This window comes from Rhinolophus hipposideros, assembly GCF_964194185.1.
Source record: "Rhinolophus hipposideros genome assembly, chromosome: X".
In the NCBI taxonomy this organism is placed as follows: Eukaryota; Metazoa; Chordata; class Mammalia; order Chiroptera; family Rhinolophidae; genus Rhinolophus; species Rhinolophus hipposideros.
This window is the reverse complement of record NC_138046.1, coordinates 177,116-194,437: the sequence shown is the minus strand read 5'-3', so window position 1 is coordinate 194,437 and position 17,322 is coordinate 177,116. Positions and strand designations below refer to the sequence as shown.

The window sequence follows — 17,322 nt, the reverse complement described above, 5'->3', positions numbered from 1 at the left end:
GGAAGTGTGCTGGGCAAGGACTTAGGCCTTAAAAGCCCCCAGTGGAGCCCTTACCCAATGCCTTGAACAGGAGGCGAGTTGGGTAAAAAGGCAAGGTATGTAGGAATAAACCCAGCGATGAACCCAGGGGACAGCCTAAGGTTACTATGGCCAACAGAGTGGTTGTCTGTGCCCTTCTCCATCAGAACTCCTGGTAACTTTCAGTTCTGTCCTACAGCCAAAGGGGCCACTGAAAATAGGTTCTGCTGTGCTTTTGGGTAAGCTTCTTGAAAACCGTTGTCCTAAACTCAAGTGAAAAAGTTGCTCAAATTATAGGCTTTCATTATAGGCTTTCATTATAGGCTTTTCATTATAGGCTTTTCATTATAGGCTCACTTTTCTATCTAAAAGTGAGTTTTTCACTTTTAGATAGAAAAGATTGATACAGTCCTGACCAATACAATTCACAGCACCCTCTTACCTTTTTCTGCTGGGCTCAAAACAGTCACTGTGGAAAGAAAGAAAAAGGTCAAAATTAGTGATATTTTCAAACATACTTTTCTAATTCATTTCTCCATAGCATCATTTTTGAGCAATTTAGTCAATGACACTTTAGGGAATCATCAGCCTGCTGAGATAAGGATTGAACTCCATCCTCTGCTGTCTTCCTTCATCTTAAATCATGAGTAAGAATTTCTACTCATTCAGCAAATACAGGTATAATTTGATTAAAAACAACAGAAAATGGAAACACTAAAGTTATGTAACATGGTAGTAAGAATTTAAAAGATGATACGTTAGGAGATAATTATTCATTTCCCCAAAGTATTCACTGTAGAACCTCTTTAAATACCAAGCGTCTCTTGTATATTTAGAGGTAACATAGTATGGAGGGAGCATGCCGGCTCTTAAGTCAGACTGTCTGGGTTAGAAGCCCAGTCACACTATTTTGTGACCATAGGCAGATCCTTACCTTCCCTTACAGTACCTACCTCACAAGGTTGAGATTTAAATGTGGTAATACATGTAAATGCTGTTTAGCATAGTCTCTATCACAAGGCAAGTACTTAATGAATATTATCATATTTGAACTAAGATTTCATAGAATATCAGAACTGGAAGGGACTTGAGCAGTTATCTCATTTGTCTGTCTAATTTCATGATGGGAAAAATGGACTAGAGTATCATCAAATGATTTGCCCAAGGTCATAGAGCAAGTTAGTGGTAGAGTTGGGACTAGATTCCAGCCTCAGAGGCTTTTTCCATGTGCTGTGTCTACCTTTCCCAATCACTACTTGCTGGCTTACTATGATATATACGTAACTTTTGTTCCAGAATGTCATTTGTACAAACTGAGGCCATTCTTACTCACCACCGCCACCTCTGTGCACTTGTACTAGGTGCCAAGGGAAGGTGAAATTACAAGGCATAGCTCTTTAAAATGGAGAGACAGCAGAGTTGCTTGGATACCAATCTTAATAAACAGTAGCTGCCAAATTGCTGTTTGGTGTATCTCCTTGTAATGTCTATGGCTGAACACTCGCTGCTAAACAGGAAGCGGAGGTCCTTACTTCCGTTTGTTTGGCTACAGCACTTGTGAGTCAGGGAAGGAGAGCACCCAGTGCTTTATGCATGTTGGAATTAGACTGTATATATAGAAAAATGAGTGGGGGCTATATACCAACAATGAAATCTCAGAAAAAGAGATAGAAAAAACAATTCCTTTTGCAATTGCAGCAAAAAGAATAAAATACCTAGGAATAAACTTAACCAAGGATGTGAAGGATTTATATGCTGAAAACTATAAGACATTTTTGAAAGAAATTGAAGAAGACACAAAGAAATGGAAAGACATTCCGTGCTCATGGATTGGAAGAATCAACATAGTTAAAATGGCCATATTACCCAAAGCCATATACAGATTTAATGCAATCCCCATTAAAATCCCAATGGCATTTTTTAAAGAAATAGAACAAAAAATCATCAGATTTGTTTGGAACCACAAAAGACCCCGAATAGCCAAAGCAATATTAAAAGAAAAGAACAATACTGGATATCACACTCCCTGATTTTTCCTTGTACTACAGGGCTACAATAATCAAAACAGCTTGGTATTGGCGGAAAAACAGACACATAGACCAATGGAATAGAATTGAGAACCCAGAAATAAAACCATATAAATATGGACAGATAATTTTTGACAAAGAAGCTAAAAACATACGATGGAGGAAAGACAGCCTCTTCAATAAATGGTGCTGGCAGAATTGGATAGCTACGTGCAAAAGAATGAAACTGGACTGCTATCTGTCACCATGTACCAAAATTAATTCAAAATGGATCAAAGACTTAAGCATAAGACCTGACACAATAAACTGCATTGAAGAAAACATAGGTACTAAACTTATGGACCTTGGGTTCAAAGAGCATTTTATGAATTTGACTCCAAAGGCAATGGAAGTAAAAACTAAAATAAACAAATGGGATTATATGAAACTGAAAAGCTTCTGCACAGCAAAAGAAACTATTGACAAAATAATGAGGCAACCAACTGAATGGGAGAAGATTTTCGCAAACAGTTCCTCTGATAAGGGGCTAATATCCAAAATATACAAGGAACTCATGAAACTCAACAACAAAAAAACAAACAACCCAATTGAAAAATGGACAGAGGACCTGAAGAGACATTTCTCCAAAGAGGATATACAAATGGCAAATAGACATATGAAAAAATGCTCAACATCGCTAATCATCAGAGAAATGCAAATGAAAACCACAATGAGATATCACCTCACCCCAGTCAGAGTGGCTTTCATCAACAAAACAAATAGTAACAAGTGTTGGAGAGGCTGTGGAGAAAAAGGAACTCTCATACACTGTTGGTGGGAATGCAGACTGGTGCAGCCGCTATGGAAGGCAGTGTGGAGGTTCCTCAAGAAATTACGAATAGAATTACCATATGACCCAGCAATCGCTCTCCTGGGTATCTACCCCAAAAATATAAAAGCATTTCTCTATAGAGACACGTGTACGCCAATGTTCATTGCAGCTTTGTTTACGGTGGCCAAGACATGGAAACAACCAAAATGTCCTTCGATAGATGAATGGATAAAGAAGTTGTGGTACATATACACAATGGAATACTATTCGGCGTTAAGGAAAGATGATATAGGAACATTTGTGACAACATGGATGGATCTCGAGAGAATAATGCTAAGTGAAACAAGTCAGACAGAAAAAGCAGAGAACCCTATGATTTCACTGATATGTGGTACATAAACCAAAAAGAACAAGACAAACAAATGAGAAACAAAAGCTCATAGACACAGACAATAATTTAGTGGTTACCAGAGGGTAAGGGGGTGGGGGGTGGGTGATGAGGGTAAGGGGGATCAAATATATGGTGATGGAAGGAGAACTGACTCTGGGTGGTGAACACACAATGGGATTTATAGACGATGTAATACAGAATTGTACACCTGAAAGCTATGTAAATTTACTAACAATTGTCACCCCAATAAAATTAATTAAAAAAAAAATGAGTGGGGGCCAGGAAGTGTCCAGGGGAACAGCTGGCTTTGTGTAATTTCAGGACTGTCATGTGCAAGTGTGTCTGGTTTATATGATCCAAGAACAGGGGGAAGAAACAGAATCAATGGGTAAAAGCTGCAGGTCAACACAGTGTAGCTCAATATAAGAAATGACGATGACGACGACGACGATCAACCAGACTGGCAGCATTGGGAAGGAGTGAGTTGCCCATAGCAAACACTTGGAAATGTTGTAGAAGATCTTTAGACATTAGTTAGGCAGGGGACTTGATTTTTAAAGTCCTTTTTACTCCTGAAATCTGTAAGGAGTCAGTAACTTTAAGGGAAAACATATTCTTGCAAAATTCTGTTGGAAGTTACATACTTCTGAGAAAAAAAGTGGGCCTTTATTCTAAACCATTGTGGCATTTATCTTGGTAGTTCTGCCTTTCCTTTATTTTTCTAATATTGCCTTTTGCATTACTAAAGTAAGAGACTAACGGGGTGGCAGGCTAGCTCAGTTGGTTAGAGCACGGTGCTCTTACAGTAAGGTTGCTGGTTTGATCCCCACAGCAGACACTGTGAGTGTGCCCTCCACAACTAGATTGAAACAACTACTTGACTTGGAACTGATGGGTCCTGGAAGAACACACTTAAAATAAAAGTTTAAAAAAAAAAAGGTAGTGAAATCACCCACTTTAAAAAAAAAAAGTAAGAGACTAAGAATTCTACAGTTGTATTTAAAATGAAAATTATACAAGTCATACTCAACTTGTACCAAATGAAATCTCTGGGCCATTCAAGAATATCTCATGACTTCCTTTAAGTAGATGCATGTTTTAGGGTTCACAGAAGAGTTTTCGGAAAATAAGCCTAATATGGGGCTAGACGAGGATGGTCAACAAATGTAGTAGAAAGGATAAGGAAGAAATTCTACAACTGAAATACAATGTGAGCAATGTAATTTAAATGTTCTAGTAGGAACGTTATAAAAAGTTAAAAAATACCAAGTGAAGTTAACTTTAAGAATATATTTTGTGGCCGGCCCGGTGGCTCAGGTGGTTAGAGCTCCATGCTCCTAATTCTGAAGGCTGCCGGTTCGATTCCCACATGGGCCAGTGGGCTCTCAACCACAAGGTTGCCAGTTCGATTCCTCAAGTCCTGCAAGGGATGGTGGACAGCACTCCCTGAAACTAAAATTGAACACGGCACCTTGAGCTGAGCTGCCACTGAGCACCCAGATGGCTCAGTTGATTGGAGCGTGTCCTCTCAACCACAAGGTTGCCGGTTGACTCCCGCAAGGGATGGTGGACTGTGCCCCCTGCAACTAGCAACGGCAACTGGACCTGGAGCTGAGCTGCGCCCTCCACAACTAAGACTGAAAGGACAACAACTTGAAGCTGAATGGCACCCTCCACAACTAAGATTGACAGGACAACAACTTGTCTTGGAAAAACATCCTAGAAGTACACACTGTTCCCCAATAAAGTCCTGTTCCCCTGCCCCCAAAAAAATCTTTAAAAAAAAATAAAAAAGAATATATTTTACTTAATCAAATATATAAAAAAACCATCATTCCAATGTTATCCACACAAAAATTATTAATGAGATATTTTACTTTTTTTTGTATTAAATTTGTGAAAGCTGGTGTATATTTTATACTTCCAGCAGATCTCAATTCTGATGCCACATTTCAAGCGACTAATAGCCATGTGTGGCTACTGGCTACCAAGTTAGTGAAGCTCAGAAGGACTTGTGAAAACAGAGTGGGAAGGCTGAAAATATGAGACTAATGAGATGAGTGCTCACAACATGAAGTTCTATTTTAAGTAATGACTCATTTGGGGAGGGAGTTCATTGTAATGATGTATACCATACACTTTGGTAGATTTTCAGATTCTGGTTCTGCAACTTCCTCTGTGACCTTGGGCAAATTATTTAATCTATCTGTGCCTCAGTTTCCTCATTTGTAAAATGCTAAGGCAGAGTCTAAACAGCCTGGAAGAAGCTGAAGGAGTGCCCCAACACAGAGCTAATTTTCAAAGGCTGAGGGAGGATATTTTTTAATTCTTTTCTATTTCTTTTATGACTATAGGCATTCATGAAATCTTTATCAAACGACTAACTGACCAAAAGTTTAAGGAGCAAAGACTTTAGAGCTCACACATAATAAAGAACACAGTATTTAATATAGAAAAATCGCTGAACAAACAACTCACAACAGGCAGCAAAAACAAACGGGGTGAGAGGAAGAATCTGATTTCTATTTAAACAGGTAAATATAAAAACCAGTAGTGCTGTATTTTTGGTTTTCTACTTTTCTTTTATTTACTATATGATTTAAAAGACAAACGCATAAAACAATAATGATAAATCAATGTTAATAGGCATATAATGTATAAAGATGCAATTTGTGACAATAACAATGTAAAGTGGGAAATGGAGTTGTAAAGGAGCAGAGTTTTGTATATTATCAAATTAAGTTGGTATGAATTCAACTTTTATTGTTATAAAATCAACATGTTAATTGTAATACACAGAATAAACACTACGAAAAAACAAAAAAACAGAAAAAAATGAAAGGAAAGCAAAATGGGTACACTAAAAATAAATTAATCAAACAATAATGCAGTAAAACAATGAGCTATCATTATACAGATATTAGAGTGGCAAAACTCCAAAATAACTGAAAACACCAAATGCAAATGCAGAGAAGGATGTGGCATTACAGGAACCCTCACTCATCACTGGTAGGAATGCAAAATGGTACAGCCACTTTGGAAGACAGGTTTTCAAAGATATCCAAGTAAATAGTAAACAAAAGAGAGCTAGGGTGGCTATGCTAAGACATGGTTGATTTTAAATTAAAAATTGATACAAGAGACAATGGAGAATATTATATATTGATAAAGGGGCTAATCCTTAAAGATGACATAACAAGTATGAACATCTACAAACCTAACAACAGAGTTCCAAAATATAGGAAGCAAAGTCTGACAGAATTGAAGGGAGCTGTAAACAGTATTAAAATATTAGCTGAAAACCTCAATACCCACACTTGACAATGGATAGAACTACTAGACAGGAGACCAATAAGAACATAGGGGATCTGAACAGCACTGTAAACCAATTAGACCTAACAGACATATGTAGAACTCTGAACCCACCAACAGAAAAATACACATTTTTCTCTAATGTGCATGGAATATTACCCAGTATAGGTCATATGTTAGACCACAAAACAAATCTCAGTAAATTTAAAAGGTTGAAATCAATCATACAAAGTATGTTCTCTGACACAATGGAATTAAACTGGAAATGAATAACACAATAAAAAACTACAAAATTCAAAATTGTGGGGAAATTAAACAACACACTGTTAAATAATCAGTGGATCGAAGAATAAATTCCAAGTGAAGTTAAAAAATACTTAGGTGAATGAAAACAAAACCACTATATACCAAATCCTATAGGATACAGTGAAAGCAGTATTCAGTGAGTAATCTACGTCTGTAAATGCGTACATTATTAAAGAACAAAAATCTCAAATAAATGACCTTACCTTATACCTTAAGGAACTAAAACAGAAGAGCAAACTAAACTCAAAGCTAGTACAGGGAAGGATATAATGAAGAGAGTGGAAAAAATAAAATAGAGAATACAAAAACAACAGAATCAATAAAACTGAAAGTTGTAACCTTGAAAAGATCGACTAGACTGAACAAGAAAAAAAGAAAGAATAAAATTACTAATACCAGAAATGTAAGTGGGGATATTTATTGATAGAAAACTTGCATAAAAAGAAAGGATTATAATAGTAAGAACAATTGCACGCCAACAAATTAGATAATCTAGATGAAATGGACAAATTCCTAGAAACAAAGAAAACTGACTCAAGAAGAAAGACAAAATCTGAGCAGACTTTTAAGTGAAAGATTGAATCAGTATTCAGAAATCTCCCAACAAACCAAAGCCAAGACCAGATGGCTTCACTGGTGAATTGTACCAAATGTTTAAAGAAAAATTAGCACCAATCTTTTTCAAACTCTTAGAAAAATTTGAAGATAAAAGAACACTTCCTCATTCTATGAGGCCAGCATTACCCTGACACTCAAGCTAAAGAAAGACATCACAAGAAAACTACACACAACTATCTCTTATGAACATAGGTCTAAAACTACTCAATCAATTACTAGAAAACCAAACTCAGCAGCATATTAAAGGAATATATGCATCATCAGAAAATGAGATGAATCCAAGAACTGTAAGAGTGGTTCAACATGTGAAAATCTATTTTGCAATACACTACATTAATAGAATGAAGAAAAAAACACATGATCTCAATTATGCTAGGAAAGCATTTGACAATATGATACACACTTTCTTGAAAAAAAAAACTCACAAAACAAGAAATAAAAGGGAAGTTCCTCAACTTGATAAACGGTATTTATGGAAGCCCCACAGCTACTCAATGGTGAAAAGACTGAAAGCTTTCTCCTTCAGATAAGAAACAAGGTCAGGATACCTATTTTTACCACTTCTATTCAGTATAGTACTGGATGTTCTAGCCAGTGCAATTAGACAAGAAAAAGAAAAAAAGCATCCAAATTAGAAAGAAGAAATAGAATTCTCTTTATTTGCAGACGATACGATTTTGTGTATAAATAATTCTAAATAATCCACCGAAAAACCTCTCAGAGTTAATGAACAATCAGAACAAGAAATTAAGAAGACTATTCTGTTCATAATAGCATCCAAAAGAATAAAATACAGTGGTACTTCGGTTTTCGAATGTCTCTGTTGATGAACATTTCAGTTTACGAAATCCGTAAATTCTATGGATCTATGGTATCATTAGATAGTAAAATTTATGCTAAATTTGCAGTTTTAGGGGTTTATTTTAAAAGTCTGGAACGGATTAATCCATTTTGCATTACTTTCTATTGGGAAATTGTGCCTTGGTTTTAGAACGTTTCAGAACTCGAATGGACTTCCAGAACAGATTATGTTCGAAAACCAAGGTTACCACTGTACTTAAGAATAAATTTAACCAAGGAGGCTCAAGAATTATACATTTAAAATTCCAAAATACTGCTGAAAATAATTTAAAGGACTAAATAAATGAAAAATACCCCATGTTCATGGATTAGAAAACTTGATATTGTTCAGATGACAATTCTCTCCAAAACAATATATAAATTCAGTGCAATCCTTATCAAAGTTCAACCAACCACTCTGCAGAAGTGGAAAAGCTAATCCTAAAATTCATATGGAATTGCAAGAGACCTTAGCCAAAACAGTCTTAACAAAGAAAAATAAAGTTGGAAAACTCACACTTCTTGATTTCAAAATTTATTACAAAGGTACAGTAATCAACACAGTGTGGTACTGGGTGAAGAATAGATAAATGGATAAGTGGGACAGAATTAAGAGACCAGAAATAAATCTATATACCTATGGCCAACTGATTTTTGATAATTATGTCAGGACTATTTAATGAGGAAGGAATAGTCTCTTCTACAAATGATACAAGAACAACTGCATGGCCACATGCAAAAGAATTAAGCTGGACTCCTAGTTTACATAACATACAAAAATTAACTCAAAACAGACAGATCAAGGACCAAAATATAAGAGCTAGCACTATACAACTCTTAGAAGAAAACACAGGGGGTAATTCTCTATGACTTTGCATTTGACAAAGGATTCTTAAACATGATACCAAAAACACAGGCAACTAAAGAAAATACAGATAAATTGAACTTTATCAAAATGTTAAACTTTGTGCATCAAATGATACAATCAGGAAAGTGAAAAGACAACTCATGGAATGGGAGAAAATATTTGCAAATCATTTATCTGATAATCGTCAAGTGTTCAGCATATATAAAGAAATCATACAATTCAACAACAAAAAGACAGATCATGCAATTGAAACAAGGCAAAGGACCTGAATAGACATTTCTCCAAAGAAGACATACAAATGGCCAACAAGCACATGAGAAGATGCTCAACGTCACTGGTCATCAGAGAAATGCAAATCAAAACCCCAGTGAGATACCACCTCATACCCATTAGGATGGCTACTATTTTAAAAAAGAGAAATAAGAAGTGTTGATGAGGATGTGAAGAAATTGGAACCCTCCTGCATTACTGGTAGGAATGTAAAATTGTGCAGCCATCATGGAAATTAGTTTGGAGGTTCCTTAAGAAAATTAAACATAGAATTAATAGAGCCCAGCAATTTCCACCCCTCTCCTTGGTATTTACTCAAAAGAATTGAAAAGTAGTATTCAAACCAATACTTGCACAAATACTTGTTCACAGCAGCACTATTCAGAGTAGACAAATGGTGGAAACAACCCAATTGTCCATCAACTGATGAATGGATAAAGTCTGGTATGTATATAAAATGGGATATTACTCAGCCATCAAAAGGAATGAAGTACTGTTACATACTACAGTGTGGATGAACCTCAAAAATATATGCTAATTGAAAGAATCCAGACACAAAAGGACACATATTATATAATGCCATTTATGTAAAACATCTAGAGTAGGTGAATCCTATTGAGCAGAATCCCTTCCATCTTCATTAACAACAAGTTACTATTCAATGAGCTCTTACAAAGTGTTCTCAATAATATGCTGCATGCTTTCCATGTACCATATTATTTAAAATATCATAACAACAGTTCCGTAACAGCATATAGTAGGAGCTAAACAAGTATTTGTGGTATGAATGAACAACCGTACATGTAAGATGCATGTGAGGCAAGTGAGGTTGACAGAATTTTCTCAACTTTCCCCAAGTGTCCCTAGTTGCCACGTGGCAGAATTCAAACTCTAAGAACTGCAAGACAAAAATACCACTTTGGGCTTCAGCTCTAACCTCATATTAGAGAGAAAGACATCCAGTTCTATTTCTGGGAAGAAGTTGAGTCCTGTTACATTTGGAGTCAAATTGAAGCTCAAATCGGTTAACTTGCTTGTGCTGATTTGGTATCAGGCAGCCTTGACATCCAAATCTCCATTTTTACTAAACATGTAACTTTAGCAAATTTTTTATTTAAGCTTTCTGAAAGCGAGGTCTCTCATTCGTTAAAGATTGTAAAACGAGGGCCGGCCTGGTGGCTCAGGCAGTTAGAGCTCCATGCTCCTAACTCTGAAGGCTGCCGGTTCGATTCCCACATGGGCCACAACCAAAAGGACTCTCAACCACAAGGCTGCCGTTTCAAATCCTCAAATCCTGCAAGTGATGGTGGGCTCCTGGGCACCTGCAACTATGATTGAACGTGGCACCTTGAGCTGAGCTGCCTCCCGGATGGCTCAGTTCATTGGAGCACAGGCTCTCAACCACAAAGGTTGCCAGTTCCAGTCCCGCAAGGGATGGTGGGCTGTGCCCCCTGCAACTAAGATTGAACACGGCACCTTGAGTGGAGCTCCCGAATGGCTCAGTTGGTTGGAGCACGTCCTCTGTCCTCTCAACCACATGGTTGCCAGTTCGACTCCCACAAGGGATGGTGGGCTATGCCCCCCTGCAACTAGCAACGGCAACTGGACCTGGAGCTGAGCTGTGCCCTCCACAACTAAGACTGAAAGGACAACAACTTGAAGCTGAACAGCACCTTCCACAATTAAGATTGAAAGGACAACTTGACTTGGAAAAAAGGCCTGGAAGTACATACTGTTCCGCAATAAAGTGTTGTTCCCCTTCCCCAATAAAATCTTAAAAAAAAAAAAAAGATTGTAAAACGAAGACGACAGGGTGGACAGGTAGAGCTCGAATTGGAAGTCAAGGCGAACTTACTCTCCTGTTGTTTCAATAATGGGAACTGGTTCAAAGTGTTAAGAAAACATTGTTGAGGCCAAAATAGACCTCTGCAGGCTGCATTTGTGCTGTGAGTCACAGGTTCGGCCTCTGTGTTAGTGGAGAGGAGGCAGAGGTCAGACACTGCAGTGGTAAATGCATGGACTGTAGAGCCATGCTGTCTTTATTTTAATAGTGCAGTTACCTTAGGCGAGCTTCTCATTCTGCCTGTGCCTCAGTTGTCTTGTCTTTAAAATGGGAGCAATGATAGTATGTACCTCATAAGGGTAGTATAAGGATTAAGAAAGCGAGAGAGTCGGAGAGGGAGAGAGAGCACACGCGCGTGTGCATGTGTGTGTTGTGTGTGCTCATTTAAAAACAGTGTCTGGCATGTGACAAGTCCTCTGCAAATATGTTAAATAAAACAAAATGAATAAGCTCTAAGATTCCTTTCAAGTTTTAATACTATTAATATTAAGGTGTGTACAAACTTGTAAAAGCTGACTATCTGCACTGATTCTAACTTGGTCTTTACCTCAGTTTGGGAATAGTAATGGTATTTGCTTTGTCTAGTTATTGTGATGATTACATGAGTTAATAGAGAGTTATCAATAATACCTATATCTACACTACTTAGAACATCGCCTGGCACAGATTAAGGACTATGTACATGTTAGCTATTATCGATATTAATTTTTTAAATGATTGCTTGGCAAAGGTCATGTTGGTCAGTATTGAAAAACTCCAAAATAACAATGGAGCTGCACTTTTAACCGCTCAATCCATCATTCAAAAAGACTAGGTTGTGAGCTCTAGTCTTTTCTATGAATAGAAAAACTTACCAGCCATTGCACAGAGCATTAATGCACCTCAATATTAGATTTAGATTAAAAAACAAAAACAGCCTAAATTTCTATCTATGAAAGTAACTAATTGAATTTCTTTTTAATAACTCTTTCTGCATTTTCCATGACAAATCTAGGAAGGAGATGAGGAAAATTTGAACTCTGATGCACAAACTTTGATCAGAAGAAAATTGCCTCCCTAGTTAATCCCAGTCCACCTGGAATAGAAGATTGCTGTGTCAAAAATGTAAAAGGATGAAGTTATAAGTGAAGTCATGTCCCGGGGTTGTAAAAAGCAGGACCCTAACCGTAATTTTTAAGGTGAGAAGAATCTTGTATGAAGAAATAAAGAAGACTGGAATGAGTTGGGAGGGAATGTCCAACAGGAGAAATAGGAGTGTTAATGTGAGGGGACTGGAAATATACTGGGACCTGACACTGAATGAATGGGGAACACTATAGGACAAGGGTGCTGGAAGTGGGATTCTAGTACTGAAGTGACAATAGCTTCCTTTGAGAAGTGATGGGAATTCTTGAACATGAGAGAATAGTAGCAAGAGAAGGTATCACTGTGAAATAAGCCAAGGACATAATATGAAGTTCATTGTGAATTGATAAGAACATGATGAGGACATTACTGGGGGTTAATCCAAGTGGGGCAAGCACAGAACAGAGTCTTGGGGTTGATGTTGAGAAATGTTAGAAATTCCAGTGTTAAAGGATGGTGTTTCTGTTATTTGAGGAGACCAGGGGACAAGTGCAATTGTAGATGGAAGGACCAGAAAATAGAAGTCCAGAGAAAGAGGGTGGCAAAATGTGGGGCTAATAGTAGAAGAGGTGGGGAGTAGGTTATAAAAATGGTGAGAAGTGGTGGACCTTGGAAGGGGTATGAGGTATATTGTGGGAATCTGTGTGGGAGGGTGAAGGGAACAGTCTGGTGTGAAAAAAGTACGGATGAGGTAGGACCACAGTGTGATAAAAGCAGGGTAAATAATGTGAGGTGTCAGAAAATAATGGGAAGGAAGGCATGAGACTATGGGGAATCACACTGCGATCAAATCAGGGGCTGTAGTATGAGGCGACAGGGCATGATATATTGTAGCGCTCCAATTCCACTGGAGAAAATGAATAGATGGTGGAGGCCACAGGGAAAGAGAATGGAGGGCTTACCACTGTCTGAAACGAGGAGATGTCAGTGTGATAGAAGAAGGTGTGCTGTAGCGTCCCGAATGGGAGAAGATGTGAAGTACTTTAGCCAGCATGAGAGGATCACTGGAAAAGGATGAATCCCAGTGGTGGAAAAAGAAGAGCTAGTAAGAAAAGAGAGGAAATATTTTGAGGTTCCTAGTTGGATGCATTGGTGGCACTGGTAATGTTAGCAGACAGTTTAAGGATTTCGTCCGTTTAGTAGCGACGGAGCCACCAGAATGAGAACACAAGGCACAAGTGTGAGAAAAGGGCACCGTATCGGGAAGAGCCAGGCAATTCTCGTGGGTACGACCAGCAAATAATGTAAGTGTTGGGGACATGGTGGGACCCTCGTGGGAGGGCGCAGGAAATGTTGTGGGAAGCCAGAGGTTGGAGGTGGGCAGCTAGCTGTCTAGGGAGCTAGAGAGAAAGCTCAGCGTGGGTGCAAAGCACACAAGAACACCAGGGCGAAGGGTAGAGCAGCCGGTTAGGCTGGAGCAAGATTTCCCCACCTTAGGTGTGCAGCTCCACTTACCCAGGCAGAGTTCAAAGACGTAGGCATAGTAAGACCAGAGCACGACCAAGACGATAATGAGTACTGGCACCCAGGCCAGTACCCGGCGGCAGCACCGCAGCCCTCCGGACAGGGCCATCTTCCAGCCCCGCCGCATCCTCGGTTCGAACATCGACCGAGCAGGCCTGCTGGCGCTGGGTCGTGCGGCGCTCCACTGCCTGCCCTGGCGGCAGCCTTCTCCCTGCGTCCTGCTGGAGCACCTGTGGGGTTGCAGGGCAGAGCCGTCCTTCCTGACACAACAGGCATGAGTCACGGCGCCGACCAGGAACTGGCAGTGCTGGAGCGGAAGGTGATCCGTCCCGCAGTCTATGCTGACCACTCTCAGAGAGCCCCTCCCCTTTCCTGCTCTCCCACCCACCTGCCCAGCGACGTACCAGGCTGCCCTCTTCTCCGCAGCTGCGGAGTAGACAGCGGGTCCGCCCGTCTGCTCTCCCCGCACTTTGTCCCGTTCATCGATGGGTTTCTCCTTGTCCCTACACACACACACACACACACACACACACACACACACACACACACGAACGCACACTCACACGACCGCACATACACTCACAATGAAAGATGAGAACTATACCATCTGCTGACTTAAAGACCATTCGGCCTCATCCTCCCGCCGCGTCTTGACCAGTATCTTTAACACGTACTGCTGCAGTAGTCCCTGGACAAGTTGCTCCCTTCTTCCTTGTCTTCTTTCCATCCCCGACTGAACTTAGTACACCTTCACAATAAACACTGGTGCAAAATAACTAATACGGGACACCTTAATTCTCTGACACGTCAATGAAAGCTACAAAGTTACTGATATTTCAGCTGAGCTTTAATAATAAATAAGACTTTCCCAGGCACATGAGACAGAGGTAACAGCATTTGCACGGGCACAGAGTCATGAAAATCCAAAGTGTTCCACTAACATTTAGTATGGCTTCACAAGAGGGTATGTGAAGATTAGAGGCTAGGTGGCACACTGAGAATATAGCCTGAGTGCAGGGTGTCAAGGTCTTTATATGCCCACACAACCTATGTGGACATAATCCTGTAAAGCAGATTATGAACGGCCATTAAAGGTTTCAGGACAATGGAATGACATTATCACACATGGATTTTTGCAAAACAACTGGCAGAATTTCACATAAAACTATACCCTCGAAGCAGACCAATTACAAGGCAATTTAATTCAACAAATGTTTTTGGAATAGTTGCTTCATGTTAGCTCAAATTTACTATAAAAACAATGACAACACATGGGACCTCTCCCCAAGAAGCTCTTGTTCCCATCAGGGCAATAGGTGTTTAATGATTTCCAAATGTCTATGACATGAGGAAACTTGTCATTGTGCTCAGACCCATGTTGGATTCACATTCTGTGTGGGAGCAAGGATTTCAACAACCTTGCTCTCTGTTCTTTATCCATACTTATACTCATATATGCAGTAAATTTCCCAAAGGGAGAAGACCAAGGGTTGCTTCTTTTCAGATTAAGTTAACTTCATGATGTTATTATTAAATTACTTGTATAATGAAATGCAGATTCATTTCATTTGCAGTATTTATTTTAATAGCCCAATTAATTATTTAAGTTCTAAGGTTCTGACATCGATACTTAAACATTTTTTTCCAGCTTCATTGAGATATAATTCACAAATAAAAATTGTATATATTTAAGGTCTACTACCTGATGGTTTCCTATCCATATACATTATATATGTGAAATGATCACTACAATCAAGCTACTTCACACATAAATCACCTCACATAGTTACCATGTTTTGGACACCTCTTACTGACATATATTTCTCATGCAATATTGTGTATATTGAAGATGTACAACATGTTGATTTGATACATTTATATTCCAATATGATTGCCATTGTAGCTGCCTAACACCTGTATTGCATCGCATAATTATCATTTCTTCTACTGTTAGGAATAATTAAGATCTACGCTCTAAGCAAGTGTAATGTTTATAATACAGTTTTGTAATCTGTAATCACTGTACCATGTATTATATTTCCAGGCCTTATTTGTCGACTAGCTATCCCTTCCTTTTGGGGTAAATTTCACAAAAACGACTCTGACACCAAGGTCTAAAAGTTTAGTGCCTATGTTTTGTTTTATGTATTTTATGATTTCAGGTCTTACATTCAAGTTTTTAATCCATTTTGAGTTAATCTTTGTTTATGGTGTCACATGGCAGTCTAGTTTCATTCGTTTGCATGTGGCTTTCCAGTTTTCCCAACACCATTTTTTATTACTTTTATTTTTCAATTACACTTGACAGTCAATATTTTTATATTAGTTTCAGGTGTACAGCATACTATTGAGACATTTACATAATTTACAAAGTGATCCCCCGATTAGTCCAGTACCCATGTGGCACTATACATAGTCATTACCACATTACTGACTATATTCCCTATGCTGTACTTTACATCCCCATGACTACTTTGTAACTACCAATGAGTTTTTAAACATTTTGGATATTAACCCCTTATCAGATCTATCACTGGTTAATATCTTCCCCCATTCGGTAGGTTGTCTTTTCGTTTTCTGGATGGTTTCCTTTGCTGTGCAAAAAATTTTAGTTTGATGTAGTCCCATTTGCTTATTTTTTCTTTTGTTGCCCTTGCCCCAAAAAATATATCCAAAAATACATTACTAAGAGAGTTTACTGCCTGTTTTCTTCTAGGAGTTTTATGGTTTAGGATCCTACATTTAACTCTTTAATACATTTTGAGTTTATTCTTGTATATGGTGTAAGAAAGTGGTCTAGTTGCATTTTTGCATTTATCTGTCCAGTTTTCCCAGCACCATTTACAGATGAGACTGTGTTTATCCCATTGTATATTCTTGCCTCCTTTGTCATAGATTAAATGACCATATAGGCATGGATTTATTTCTGGGCTCTATTCTGTTCATTTGGTCTATATGTCTGTCATTATGGCAGTACCATGCTGTTTTGATTACTGTAACCTTGTACAGTTTCATATCAGGTAGCGCAATACCTCCAGCTTTGTTCTTCTTTCTCAAGATTGCTTTGGCTATTTGGGGTCTTCTGTAGTTCCATATAAATTCTAGGGCTATTTTTCTAATTCTGTGAAAAATGCCATTGTTGTTTTGATAGAGATTGCATTGAATCTGTAGATTGCTTTAGATAGTATGGACATTTTAACAATGTTAATTCTTCCTATCCATGAGCATAGTATATACGTCTAATGGCAAGTGTATTACACCATTTGTTACTGTCCCACAGTGCTTGCATGTTCTGTACTATTTTCCTACTATTTTTCCTCTTAATATTTCAGGGTAATTTCTATTGACTCATCTTCAAGATTAATGATTTTTTCCCTCAACTCTGGTGAGTGTACTGATGAGCCCATCAAAGACAATTTAATTTCTGTT

The 17,322-nt window shown here is 38.4% G+C and overlaps 1 protein-coding gene across 2 annotated transcripts in view; it reads right to left on the bottom strand.

Annotated features, from left to right (window-relative positions):
* ZDHHC15 (zDHHC palmitoyltransferase 15) overlaps nt 1–14,168 on the bottom strand; it is a 70,244-nt gene extending 56,076 nt beyond the window's left edge. The window contains exons 1-2 of one of the 2 annotated variants that reach the window (XM_081041936.1): nt 13,885–14,168; nt 461–487 (exon numbers count right to left, since the gene is read on the bottom strand). In XM_081041936.1, the coding sequence (XP_080898062.1) occupies nt 461–487; nt 13,885–14,035 (178 nt within the window). In that variant the 5' untranslated portion in view covers nt 14,036–14,168. The remainder of the gene's footprint in view (nt 1–460; nt 488–13,884) is intronic. The other variant, XM_081041935.1, reaches the window with a different exon arrangement.
* Between the last annotated feature and the right edge of the window lie 3,154 nt (nt 14,169–17,322).